We start from the raw sequence: 14,609 nt of genomic DNA, 5'->3' as shown, positions 1-14,609 counted from the left end.
AGAGTAATGTTTGGAAAGCTGATTTTTGTGGACATGTTATGGACAGCTCTCTCCTGTGCCAGTGGCAGGTCATAGGGAATAGCCACTACAGACTATATCTACAATAGTGATACAACTGATGAAGGAATTTACCACACACAATAATGTTATAGCATTTTATATAAGGCTGTCCACCCACCCACACCTTGCATGGAAACATGCTTTGAGATTGTCAAAAATAATTGATGTCTGTATGCGCCTGTGTGCCTGTGTGAGTGTTTGAGCATGTGAGTGTGTCAGTGTGTGAGTGTGTATGTGCGTGATACTTGCATGCATGTGCACGTATCCCAAGAGAAAAAATACAGTTCTTTATTTCTTTCAAACAGGAACACTGGAGGACAAATGGGCCCCAAAAGAGGGAAACAAATATTATTAAGTCCAGTGACTCTTTGAAAATCTAATTATTTTACCTGCAGTTGTCTACGTTGCTGCCGGCAACGGCACTGGATGTGTAGAATCCCCGCAGCTTATTCATTTCAATTATCTCAATGCAGCCGGTGTAGTTGGAGAAGGGTTGGGCTCCCTTAGGGCGACAGAAACAATACTTTCTTAGACTGTTGATTTTAATAAGGTAGGTAACCAGGACACACATCACTACAATACTTTCTTAGACTGTTGATTTCAATAAGGTAGGCTACCAGGACACACATCACTACAATACATTCTTAGACTGTTGATTTCAATAAGGTAGGTAACCAGACATCACCACAATACTTTCTTAGACTGTTGATTTCAATAAGGTAGGCTACCAGACATCACTACAATACTTTCTTAGACTGTTGATTTCAATAAGGTAGGTAACCAGGACACACATCACTACAATACATTCTTAGACTGTTGATTTCAATAAGGTAGGCTACCAGACATCACTACAATACTTTCTTAGACTGTTGATTTCAATAAGGTAGGCTACCAGGACACACATCACTACAATACTTTGTTAGACTGTTGATTTCAATAAGGTAGGTAACCAGGACACACATCACTGTAAAGTAATATACTGTAGAACTGACTGATGTTGTCAACATATTGGAAGGAACCTAATAACCAAGCCGTCACTTTGTAGGAGTGTCACATTTTAGGCACAAGGATACTTGTATAACGTAATCCGTATCGCTATAGTAGTACAAGACCCTCTTTAGAACCTTGTCCATTGCATACGTTACATTATCCCTGACATACATTACATTATCCCTGACATACATTACATTATCCCTGACATGAGTTACATTATCCCTGACATACATTGCATTATCCCTGACATACAATACATTATCCCAGACCTACGTTTCATTATCCCTGACATACATAGCATTATCCCTGACATACATTACATTATCCCTGACATACGGTATATTATCCCAGACATACGGTACATTACCCCTGACACACAGTACAAATCAAAATCAAATCAAATGTATTTATATAGCCCTTCTTACATCAGCTGATATCTCAAAGTGCTGCTCAGAAACCCAGCCTAAAACCCCAAACAGTAAGCAATGCAGGTGTAGAAGCACGGTGGCTAGGAAAAACTCCCTAGAAAGGCCAAAACCTAGGAAAGAAAACCTAGAGAGGAACCAGGCTATGAGGTGGTGGCCAGTCCTCTCTGGCTGTGCCGGGTGGAGATTATAACAGAATGGCCAAGATTTTCAAATGTTCATAATGACCAGCATGGTCAAATAATACTAATAATAGTAAATAATAATAGGAGTACCATTATCCCAGACATACATGACATTATCCTGACATACATGACATTATCCCAGATGTGTGTTACATTACCCTTGACATATGTTACATTATCCCTGGTCATATTGTTACATTATCTCTGCCACACGTTACAATTATTCCTGACATATGTTACATTATCCCTGACATATGTTACATTATCCTGAATCATACGTTACATTACCCCTGAGTCAGGTAATTCAATAACAGACACTCAGGGGTATGTATTGTCATACTGCAGCTATAGGGTGTGTCCCTCCTTACCCCATACTCACTACATAGTGTACTACTTACTTTTGTATTCAAAAGTGGTGCACTATATAGGAATAGGGTGTTTTACACTATGCCTATGAAGAGTACTGGAGCAAATGGTAGACCAACAGGATTCTATGTAATACAATAGAAGTACCAGAAACTGCGTATTATGTTAAACACTTGGGTATTATGTATGTAATAAATTGCACTTCAATTACACTCCAAGGAGAGGAGGTCGTGTCAGCGACAAAAGAAAAAGAGCCATGACAATGCCCTATAAAAAGTATAAAAATAAACACATTTACTGTTACAAAGTGGGGATAACATGAGATTTTTATTGGGATTTGATAGGGATTTAAAATATATTTATATAGTATATCATTGAATAAAGTTGAAGACATCTACACATATTACTACCGATATGTATTGTCAGAAACCACACTAACTCACCTGAATATGGCAGGTATCGAGCGAGGCAAGCCCCCTATAACATATGGCTTGTTCTCTGTGTGGTGAGTCCTGACCAGTAGTTGCTGGGCTGGATTCTGACTCTCTCATACCAGACACAACCACCTCCGCTTCGCATGGCGCCAGGTGTTGTCTGTAACAAATGTTCACAAGAAAATATGTTCACAAGAACATTTTTAACAATAAATATGTTTACAGGAAATATGTTCACAAAAATATGTTCACAGAACATATCTTCACAGAACATATCTTCAAAGAACATATCTTCATAGAACATATTCTCACAAGAAATACAGAGGTTCTCAATATACATTTCCAAACCAGACATTTAAAAAAACAACTAAATGTCATATTGTATTATACTGTATTATTAGAAAACCAACATTTTTAAAGGGTTGTTTGCTTAATGAACGTAAATGTTCAAAACTAATGATGGTGTTTTACATAAATATCACCAATGGACATTATAAGGCTAAACTGCCTTATTGTAATAGGTTTCTATTAGGCTAGCCTGAGGAGTACACAATTACTTTAACAGCTTTCCTAATGCTTATTTCATGACTGTTCTGCCTTCTTAAAATTTTCACACAGAAAACAGGTTGAGCTGAGTGAGAAGGGTACTAATGAATAAGACCAGGGTTTACAAGGATACCGGGTATACACTATATATACACAAGTATGTGGCCACCCCTTCACATTTGTGGATTAGGCTATTTCAGCCACATCCATTGTTGACAGGTGTATACAATTGAGCACACAGCCATGCAATCTCCATAGACAAACATTTGGCAGTAGATTGGCCTCTGCCCTGCTAGAGTTGCCCCGGTCAACTGTAAGTGCTGTTGTTGTGAAGTGGAAATGTCTAGGAGCAAACAACGGCTCAGCTATGAATTGGTAGGCCACACAAGCTCACAGAAAGGGGCCGCTGAAAAGCGTAGTGCGTAAAAATCATCTGTCCTCAGTTGCAACACTCACTACCGATTTCCAAACTGCCTCTGGAAGCTACGTCAGCACAATAACCGTTCATCGGGAGCTTCATGAAATGGGTTTTCATGGACGAGCAGCCGCACACAAACCTTGCATCACCATGTGCAATGCCAAGCGTCGGCTGGAGTGGTGTAAAGCTCGCCACCATTGGACTCTGGAGCAGTGGAAACACGTTCTCTGGAGTGATGAATCACTCTTTACCATCTGGTAGTCTGATGGACGAATCTCGGTTTGGCGGATGCCAGGAGAATGCTACCTGCCCACATGTATAGTGTTTTGGTGGAGGAGGAATAATGGTCTGGGGTTGTTTTTCATGGTTCAGGCCTAGGCCCTTTAGTTCCAGTGAAGGGAAATCGTAAAGCTACATCATACTACAATGACATTCTAGACGATTCTGTGCTTCCAACTTTGTGGTAACAGTTTGGGGAAGGCCCTTTCCAGTTTCAGCATGACAATGCCCCCGTGCACAAAGCGAGGTACATACAGAAATGGTTTGTCAAGATAGTTGTGGAAGAACTTGACTGGTCTGCACAGAGCCCTGACCTTAACTCCATCGAACACCATTGAGATGAATTGGAATGCCGACTGTGAGCCAGGCCTAATCGCCCAACATCAGTGCCCGACCTCACTAATGCTCGTGGCAGAATTGAAGCAAGTCCCTGCAGCAATGTTCCAACATCTAGTGGAAAGGCTTCCCAGAAGAATGGAGGCTGTTATAGCAGCAAAAGGGGGGACCACCTCCATATTAATGCCCATGATTTTGGAATGAGATGTTTGACGAGCTGGTATCCACATACGTTTGGTCCTGTAGTGTATATTGTATACTGCATTGAGTTGAATCTAGGATATTACCCCTCCGGACTAACGTTGTAGCTACGTGATACATGCTGCAATACATCAACTTTCATTTAAACTTCTGGCTTGTACAGCCTAATGACGTTGAAACATATCCTTTTGAAAAATTAAAAAACTCCAGCACTTTGGTAATGTTGAACATCGTCCCACAATGTAATGGATCTCTTATAACTCATGTCTTGGGTGGATAGAGCTTCATCACGGTTGCATCAAGCACCAACATGGCCTCTTGACTTAAGAGTCATGACGTGAGATGGCAGTGGTTAGATTGAAGCTGTGTTATAATTACCAGATGTTTTAAGAGGTTGTTTTAAGCTATACACTCATGTTGTGCATGCTGGATTTTGATTTGCATACGGCACAAGAGCTCTTCACAAGCCATGACAAATTACATGTTTATGAACACGACCTAATCTGAAATGAATATTTATACTTAAAAGCTAAGAGACCAATGACATGTTTGTCTCCTGAATACAGAGAGCGACGCCAGCAGGTCATCTTATGGCTGTGGTTATGTTCCAAATGCCACCCTATTCCCTGTATAGGGCACTACTTTCGACCAGGGCATACAGGGAATAGGGTGCCATTTGGGACTCGATAGTCTAGTTCCTATAGTGTCTTTTCTCTTCCACTTGATTTGAAATATGTCTCTGTTGATTGGATGCTCAACCGTGACAGAGTCACAAACAACATCCTCTCGTCTCCCTCCATCTTCAGCCAGCCATCCTCATTCATTTCAAAATGACACAGTTGGAGTGACATGTGAGAGGATATTGTAAGGCAAGCTTCCCCTGTCTGTCCGTCCGTCCGTTATGTCCGTCCCCCTCATCTAACCACATCCTCTCTACCCATATGTCATCTAACCACATCCTCTCTACCCATATGTCATCTAACCACATCCTCTCTACCCATATGTCATCTAACCACATCCTCTCTACCCATATGTCATCTAACCACATCCTCTCTACCCATATGTCATCTAACCACATCCTCTCTACCCATATGTTATCTAACCACATCCTCTCTACCCATATGTTATCTAACCACATCATCTCTACCCATATGTTATCTAACCACATCCTCTCTACCCATATGTTATCTAACCACATCCTCTCTACCCATATGTCATCTAACCACATCCTCTCTACCCATATGTTATCTAACCACATCCTCTCTACCCATATGTCATCTAACCACATCATCTCTACCCATATGTCATCTAACCACATCCTCTCTACCCATATGTCATCTAACCACATCCTCTCTACCCATATGTCATCTAACCACATCCTCAATACCCATATGTCATCTAACCACATCCTCTCTACCCATATGTCAGCTGACCACATCCTCTCTACCCATATGTCAGCTGACCACATCCTCTCTACCCATATGTCAGCTGACCACATCCTCTCTACCCATATGTCAGCTGACCACATCCTCTCTACCCATATGTCATCCGACTACATTCTGTCTACTAATCAGTCATCCAACCACATCCAAACATCATTCTCACATGATTCAGCAGGCATTAAGGCATGAATTGCCTTGCTAGAGCGTAAACAGTAGCAGGGCATGGCATTCGCAATCTTATTAATGTTATAGACATGTTAGCTCTGTTCCAATATCCACCATAACATACAACATAGAATACATGTCAGTATATTGCTCATACTAAGTAGTATGCTAGTGAACATGTTAAAGAGAAATGGATCTTAAGCACTTACAAAATCCTAACATATTGTACAAATGCACATAATAATTTGTAACATATCATATGAATTGGGTGACACTGTACACAATAGTGCACAACTTTATGGGACCCGTATTGACTCGTGAGTGCATCTTACCCCTCGTATACAGTCGTTGCCAAAAGTTTTGAGAATGACACAAATATTAATTTCAAAAGACTTCAGTGTCTTTAGATATTTTTGTCAGATGTTACTATGGAATACTGAAGTATAATTACAAGCATTTAATAAGTGTCAAAGGCTTTTATTGACAATTACATGAAGTTGATGCAAAGAGTCAATACTTGCAGTGTTGACCCTTCTTTTTCAAGACCTCTGCAATCCGCCCTGGCATGCTGTCAATTAACTTCTGGGCCACATCCTGACGGATGGCAGCCCATTCTTGCATAACAATGCTTGGAGTTTGTCAGAATTTGTGGGGTTTTTGTTTGTCCACCTGCCACTTGAGGATTGACCACAAGTTCTCAAGGATTAAGGTATGGGGAGTTTCCTGGCCATGGATCCAAAATATTGATGTTTTGTTCCAGGAGCCACCTAGTTATCACTTTTGCCTTATAGCAAGGTGCTCCATCATGCTGAAAAAGGCATTGTTCGTCACCAAACTGTTCCTGGATGGTTGGGAGAAGTTGCTCTCGGAGGATGTGTTAGTACCATTTTTTTATTCATGGCTGTGTTCTTAGGCAAAATTGTGAGTGAGCCCACTCCCTTGGCTGAGAAGCAACTCCACACATGAATGGTCTCAGGATGCTTTACTGTTGGCATGACACAGGACTGATGGTAGCGCTCACCTTGTCTTCTCCAGACAAGCTTTTTTCCGGATGCCCCAAACATTCGGAAAGGGGATTCATCAGAGAAAATGACTTTACCCCAGTCCTCAGCAGTCCAATCCCTGTACCTTTTGCAGAATATCAGTCTGTCCCTGATGTTTTTCCTGGAGAGAAGTGGCTTCTTTGCGGCCCTTCTTGACACCAGGCCATCCTCCAAAAGTCTTTGCCTCACTCTGCGTGCAGATGCACTCACACCTGCCTGCTGCCATTCCTGAGCAAGCTCTGTACTGGTGGTGCCCCGATCCCGCAGCTGAATCAACTTTAGGAGACGGTCCTGGCGCTTGCTGGACTTTCTTGGGCGCCCTGAAGCCTTCTTTACAACATTGAACCGCTCTCCTTGAAGTTCTTGATGATCCGATAAACGGTTGATTTAGATGCAATATCCTTGCCTGTGAAGCCCTTTTTGTGCAAAGCAATGATGACGGCATGTGTTTCCTTGCAGGTAACCATGGTTGACAGAGGAAGAACAATGATTCCAAGCACCACCCTCCTTTTGAAGCTTCCAGTCTGTTATTAGATCTCTATCAGCATGACAGAGTGATCTCCAGCCTTGTCCTCGTCAACACTCACACCTGTGTTAACGAGAGAATCACTGACATGATGTCAGCTGGTCCTTTTGTGGCAGGGCTGAAATGCAGTGGAAATGTTTTTGGGGGGATTCAGTTCATTTGCATGGCAAAGAGGGACTTTGCAATTAATTGCAAATAATCTGATCACTCTTCATAACATTCTGGCGTATATGCAAATTGCCATCATACAAACTGAGGCAGCAGACTTTGTGAAAATGTATATTTGTGTCATTCTCAAAACTTTTGGCCACGACTGTATATCCTCGTTATTGTTATGTCATTTTCTTGTGTTACTTTTCTATATTTTTTTTGTATATATATTTTTTTACTTTAGTTTATTTTGTAAATATTTTTGTAACTATTTCTTGAACTGTATTGTTGGTTAAGGGCTTGCAAGTAATCATTTCACGGTAATGTCTACACCTGTTGTATTCGGCGCATGTGACAAATAAAATTAGACTTTGATTTGATAATGAAATATTGAACTAAAGATAAGACTTGAACATAGTATATCAATGTGTTTTTAACATGGCACAGTTACTCAGGGATCATTTCATGCCTCAATCAAGGCTCAAAGTAATGAAACACTAGATGCTATCAAATCATGATATGTAAGGATGGACTTCAGATACAGCAGTTTTCATATTATGTACACTGATATGTTAAAAGTACATTTTTTACTTCCTATCTGATAATATTGCCTCTGGTGGTATGGAGATTGAGAATAAAGTCTCATGGCTTTCAAATGCAGTAAATAATCTACATGATTCTATATGTGGATTTATTTCTGTGCCAATACTCCTTCACAATAAGCTATTTCAACTATTTAGGGTGCGATGACAATAAACCAATCACTATCCTGCTCCATAAACAGCAGCAACCACAACAAAAGGCAGGCCGATGAGACAGGGAAGCAGAGCCACATTTAACCTCAAGGTATTTTATTCCACTTTCCTCTGGGCACATATACCCTTTTTTATTTTATTATACCCTTCCATTTCCCCTCTTCCCTCCCCTCTTCCCTCTTCCCTCCCATCCCCTCTTCCTTCTCCTCTTCCTTCTCCTCCCTCCCCACTTCCCTCTTCCCTCCCCTCTTCCCTACCTTCCCCTCTTCTCTCCCCTCTTCCTTCCCCTCCCCTCTTCCCTCTCCTCCCCCCTCCCCACTTCTTTCCCCTCCCCTCTTCCCTCCCCTCTTCCCTCCCCTCTCCTCTTCCCTCCCCTCTTCCTTCTCCTCTTCCTTCCCCTCTCCCCTTCCTTCCCTCTCCTCTTCCTTCTCCTCTCCCCCTCCCCACTTCCTCCCCTCTTCCTTCTCCTCTCCCCTTCCTTCCCCTCTTCCCTCTCCTCTTCCTTCTCCTCTCTCCTTCCCCTCTTCCCTCCCCTCCTCCTTCCCCTCCTCCCTCCCCTCCCCACTTCCTTCCTCTCTTCCTTCCCTATTCCCTCCCCTCCCTTCTTCCCTCCCTTCTTCCCTCCCCTCTTCCCTCCCCTCTTCCCTCCCCTCTTCCTTCCCCTCTTCCTTCCCCTCTTCAGACACCTTGTGCGTTTTGGAGTCGGACAGCCAGCCTGCTCTGGACTGGAGCCTGAGCCATCACTGAGCTGAGCCGTGAGGATCCACTGGGAGATTTCCAAAGCTAATTCAGCCCCTTTTCCAAACAACAGGGGAGAGGAGATAATTACCTGATTCTGGGATAACTATGTGCAGCTGGAGGGTACTCTGTCCACAGATGTGCTTCCCCTTCCTCCCTCTTTCATTCCATCCCTCTATCCCTCCCTCCCTGGTGCCTACTGATATCCCCTCGTCGAGGGGAGGGAGGGAAGGATGGAGAGAGGGAGGGAGGTCTAGGAAGCAATCAACCCTGATTTGTTAAACCTGTCATTTGCAGGCTGGCTGTGTGGCGTTTGGTGGCTGTGGCACAACTATCGGGGTGAGAGAGAAGAGAGGGAGCGAGAGAGAGAGACCCAGGGCTACCTAAGTCCTTCCTCCAGAGCCAACATGGATAGAGAGAGATGGAGGATGTGGAGGGAGGGAGGATGTGGAGGAGGGAGGGAGGTGGTTAATTTAGGATCACTCTGCCAGAGAAAGAGGACTGCCTGGCCTCCAGCCAGAGGGCACCAGGCCCCTCAGACAGACAGAGTCCTTGAGAAGCATTACAAATGGCATCCTATTCCTTATTTAGTGCACTACTTTGGTCGAAAGTACTGGACTATGTAGGGAATATAGTTTCATTTGGGACACAAACCTTCAGAAACCATGCAGCCCCAGTCTGGGGATTTCTATTAAACATATTGAAATTTGTCTTCGACGGGAAGATCTATTAAAATGTTAAAACGTTATAATGAAGCAGGCTGGTGGACAGGTGGGTGAAGCAGTGATGTTGGGGATAGATAGAGGGAAGGAGGGAGGGATGGAGACCCATCCTTGTCCCTGTCTATGGATCGAACAGAGATGGAGGCTGTGGTCATCAGCCCATCACTAAAGATTTGCTTTAGTCAAGGTGAAGCTTGGAGACCTTTTCTCCTCTCCCTCTTCCCTCCCTCTGTCTCTACACTGGTTATGCCAGCTCTCCCTCTTCCCTCCCTCTGTCTCTACACTGGTTATGCCAGCTCTCCCTCTTCCCTCCCTCTGTCTCTACACTGGTTATGCCAGCTCTCCCTCTCCCTCTTCCCTCCCTCTGTCTCTACACTGGTTATGCCAGCTCTCCCTCTTCCCTCCCTCTGTCTCTACACTGGTTATGCCAGCTCTCCCTCTCCCTGTCTCTACACTGGTTATGCCAGCTCTCCCTCTCCCTCTTCCCTCCCTCTGTCTCTACACTGGTTATGCCAGCTCTCCCTCTCCCTGTCTCTACACTGGTTATGCCAGCTCTCCCTCTCCCTGTCTCTACACTGGTTATGCCAGCTCTCCCTCTTCCCTCCCTCTGTCTCTACACTGGTTATGCCAGCTCTCCCTCTCCCTGTCTCTACACTGGTTATGCCAGCTCTCCCTCTCCCTGTCTCTACACTGGTTATGCCAGCTCTCCCTCCCCCTCTTCCCTCTCTCTGTCTCTACACTGGTTATGCCAGCTCTCCCTCTCCCTTCCTCTGTCTCTAATCAGAAACTGTGGATTGATGGCAGCATTCACGCAAAACTGAAAGCGCGAACCACTGCATTTAATCATGGCAAGGCTCCTGGAAACATGACCGAATACAAACAGTGTAGTTATTCCCTCCGTAAGGCAATCCAACAAGCAAAGCGTCAGTAGAGAGACAAAGTGGAGTCGCAATTCAACGGATTCAGACACGAGACATATGTGGCAGGGTCTACAGACAATCACGGATTAGAAAAAGAAAACCAGCCTCGTCACAGACATCGACGTCTTGCACCCAGACAAATTAAACAACTTCTGCGCACTTTGAGGACAATACATTGCCACCGACACGGCCCGCTACCATAGACTGCGGGCTCTCCTTCTCCATGCCCGACGTGAGTAAAACATTTAAATGTGTTAACCCCCGCAAGGCTGCCGGCCCAGACGGCATCCCTAGCCGCGTCCTCAGAGCATGCCCAGACCAGCTGGCTGGAGTGTTTACGGACAAATTCAATCCATCCCTATCCCAGTCTGCTGTCCCCACATGCTTCAAAATGGCCACCATTGTTCCTGTTCCCAAGAAAGCTAAGGAAACTGAACTTAATGACTATTGCCCCGTAGCACTCACTTCTGTCATCATGAAGTGCTTTGAGAGACTAGTCAAGGACCATATCACCTCCACCCTACCTGACACCCTAGACCCACTCCAATTTGCTTTCCGTCCCATTAGGTCCACAGACGACGCAATCGCCATCACACTGCCCTATCTCATCTGGACAAGAGGAATACCTATGTAAGAATGTTGTTCATTGACTACAGCTCAGCATTCAACACCATAGTACCCTCCAAACTCATTACTAAGCTTGAGAGCCTGGGTCTCAATCCCGCCTTGTGCAACTGGGTCCTGGACTTTCTGACGGGCCACCCCCAGGTGGTGAAGGTAGGAAACCACATCTCCACCCCGCTGATCCTCAATACTGGGGCTCCAGAAGGGTGCGTTCTCAGCTTCTCCCTGTTCACCCATGACTGCGTGCCCATGCACGCTTCCAACACAATCATCAAGTTTGCAGACGACACTACAGTGCATCACCGAGGGCAAACTACCTGCCCTCCAGGACACCTACAGCACCTGATGTCACAGGAAGGCCTGATTACCAACAACGACGCGACAGCCTACAGGGAGGAGGTGAGGGCCCTCGGAGTGTGGTGTCAGGAAAATAACCTCACACTCAATGTCAACAAAACAAAGGAGATGATTGTGGACTTCAGGAAACAGCAGAGGGAGCACCCCCCTATCCACATCGACGGGACAGTAGTGGAGAAGGTGGAAAGTTTTAAGTTCCTCGGCGTACACATCACGGACAAACTGAAATGGTCCACCCACACAGACAGCGTGGTGAAAAAGGCACAACAGCGCCTCTTCAACCTCAGGAGGCTTAAGAAATGCGTCTTGTCAACTAAAACCCTCACAAACTTTTACAGATGCACAATTGAGAGCATCCTGTCGGGCTGTATCACTGCCTGGTACGGAAACTGAACTGCTCTCAACCGAAGTGCTCTCCAGAGGGTAGTGAGGTCTGCACAACGCATCACCGAGGGCAAACTACCTGCCCTCCAGGACACCTACAGCACCTGATGTCACAGGAAGGCCAAAAAGATAATCAAGGACAACAACCACCTGAGCCACTGCCTGTTCACCCCACTATCATCCAGAAGGCAAGGTCAGTACAGGTGCATCAAAGCTGGGACCGAGAGACTGAAAAACAGCTTCTCTCTCTCAATGCCATCAGACTGTTAAACAGCCATCACTAACATAGAGAGGCTGCTGCCAACATACAGACTCAAATCACTGGCCACTTTAATAAATGGATTTAATAAAGGTATCACTAGTCACTTTAAATAATGTTTACATATCCTACATTGCTCATCTCATATGTATTGTAACGACCCTGGGTTTATAAGCTCGGAAATCGACTCTGCCGTTCGAACATGCTTTTGCGGCACAGTCGATAGCGCGCTGGACTTCGGGCTTGAAGGTCGAGGGTTCGAGACCTGCTCCCTGCTGTTTGATTACATTGGTGTCAGAAGTGATCGGACCTTGCATCCACGACAGTGCGTGTGCTTGGCCGGTGAGCGCGTTCCTGTAAGGCGTTGAGTCGCAAGCTAGCGCGAGGACGCGCTCTTTGAAAGGAGGGAGTAGTGTAACGACCCTGGGTTTATAAGCGCGGAAATCGACTCTGCCTTCGAGCATGCTTTTGCGGCACAGTTGATAGCGCGCTGGACTTCGGGCTAGAAGGTTGAGGGTGCGAGACCTGCTCCCTCCCTGTTTCATTACAGTATGTATATACACAGTATTTTATACCATCTATTGTATCTTGCCTATGCCGCACGGCCATCGCGCATCCATATATTTATATTTAACATATTCTTATTCCATCTTCTTACATTGTGTGTGTATAACGTAGTCATTGTGAATGTGTTAAATTACATGTTAGATATTACTGCATTGTCGGAACTAGAAGCACAAACATTTCGCTCCACTCGCATTAACATCTGCTAACAATGTGTATGTTACCAATACGATTTGATTTGATTATGCCAGCTCTCCCTCTTCCCGTCTCTACCCCAATTATGCCAGCTCTCCCTCTCTCTGTCTCTACACTGGTTATGCCAGCTCTCTATCTTGCCAGGGTGTGTTAAGGGCTGCTGCCAGGGCGTAATGATGGATTTGTGCTGCTGTTGCATTTTCAAGTGATGCTAGTTTTTATTCAATTGAAAAACAGACATGACAGATTAATACACTTAAAATGAAGAATTGGCAGGGGATCAAGTCACAGCCAGCAGCCCTTAGCCTTAAATGAGAAATATTTTGAAGCTGCAGGGCCACTTTTATTACTTTAGAGCACTGATCAGTTTATCATTTTGAAACTGCCTAACTCGTGTCATTCACTTGAGATATTGTATTTTGACACCCCAAAACAACTTAGGAACATATTGGGCATATCTATCAGCACAAATTCATATCTCAAGCTAATTCTATGAGACTTATGATGTTGTATTTACCATGTCATTGCAAGTTTGGTTACCATTTTGGTGATTCTTTAGGCCTACAGGTATAATGCTTTGTTACAACTTGTTTTAACCATGTACAAGCCTCTATGGAGTAGGCTTATGTTTTCATTAAAGGCACGGTGTAGTCAAAAACTGGATTTTTCTGTGTTTTATATACATTTCCACACAATGAGGTTGGAATAAGACTGTGAAATTGTGAAAATTATGATAATGCCCTTTTAGTGTAAGAGTTGTTTGAAAAGATCGCCTGAAATTTCAGCCTGCTTTGGTGGGATAGAGTTTTGGCCTGCCTGGTGACATCACCAAGCATAAATTAGTTAATAGACCAACAAGAAAGAGAGTTCCAAACCACTCTGCCAATAACAGCTGGTTTTCAGTTTCCCCTCCCCACTCAGACCACTCCCAGGCAGTCCTAGCAAAATTATTGCTTGAGAAATTGCTCTTTGCTAAGAATTTGAATTGAAAACAAATCACAGTAAGGTACTTAATTGTTACCAAGAAATTATTAGATATTGAGATGAAAACGGTTTCATTGGACCTTAAAGAGGCAGTTTCCCAGACATAGATAAAGCCTTGTCCTAATTCTCCATTCAAAGCACTTTTTTTGTCCAGGACTAGGTTTATTCTGTATAGGGGAAAGCGGCCCAACATCTCTAAGAAAGTGAACCCACCTGACGTAGACGATGTATGGATTTCCGTCGTCAACACGGATGGATGTATTGATCCTTCTGATACCTTCCTCTCGGTTACAGGAGAAGACATACTGAAACAGTACAGAGAAAAAACAGTCTACATGGTGCATCAGAACAGGGTGATGATAATAGTCTGCTACATGGTACATCAGAACAGGGTGATGATATTAGTCTGCTACATGGTGCATCAGAACAGGGTGGTGATAATAGTCTGCTACATGGTGCATCAGAACAGGGTGATGATAATAGTCTGCTACATGGTGCATCAGAACAGGGTGATGATAATAGTCTGCTACATGATGCA

The 14,609-nt window shown here is 44.2% G+C and overlaps 1 protein-coding gene across 1 annotated transcript in view; it reads right to left on the bottom strand.

Annotated features, from left to right (window-relative positions):
- Positions 1-2,546: 2,546 nt before the first annotated feature.
- Positions 2,547-14,609, bottom strand: part of LOC115189697 (protein eyes shut homolog) — a gene marked incomplete at its 3' end in the record, with an annotated part of 47,555 nt that continues 35,492 nt past the window's right edge. The window contains exons 4-5 of the mRNA XM_029748238.1: positions 14,285-14,376; positions 2,547-2,623 (exon numbers count right to left, since the gene is read on the bottom strand). Coding sequence (XP_029604098.1) covers positions 2,547-2,623; positions 14,285-14,376 — 169 coding nt within the window. The remainder of the gene's footprint in view (positions 2,624-14,284; positions 14,377-14,609) is intronic.

Source organism: Salmo trutta, unplaced genomic scaffold, assembly GCF_901001165.1.
Source record: "Salmo trutta unplaced genomic scaffold, fSalTru1.1, whole genome shotgun sequence".
In the NCBI taxonomy this organism is placed as follows: Eukaryota; Metazoa; Chordata; class Actinopteri; order Salmoniformes; family Salmonidae; genus Salmo; species Salmo trutta.
This window is presented reverse-complemented; position numbering and strand designations above follow the sequence as displayed.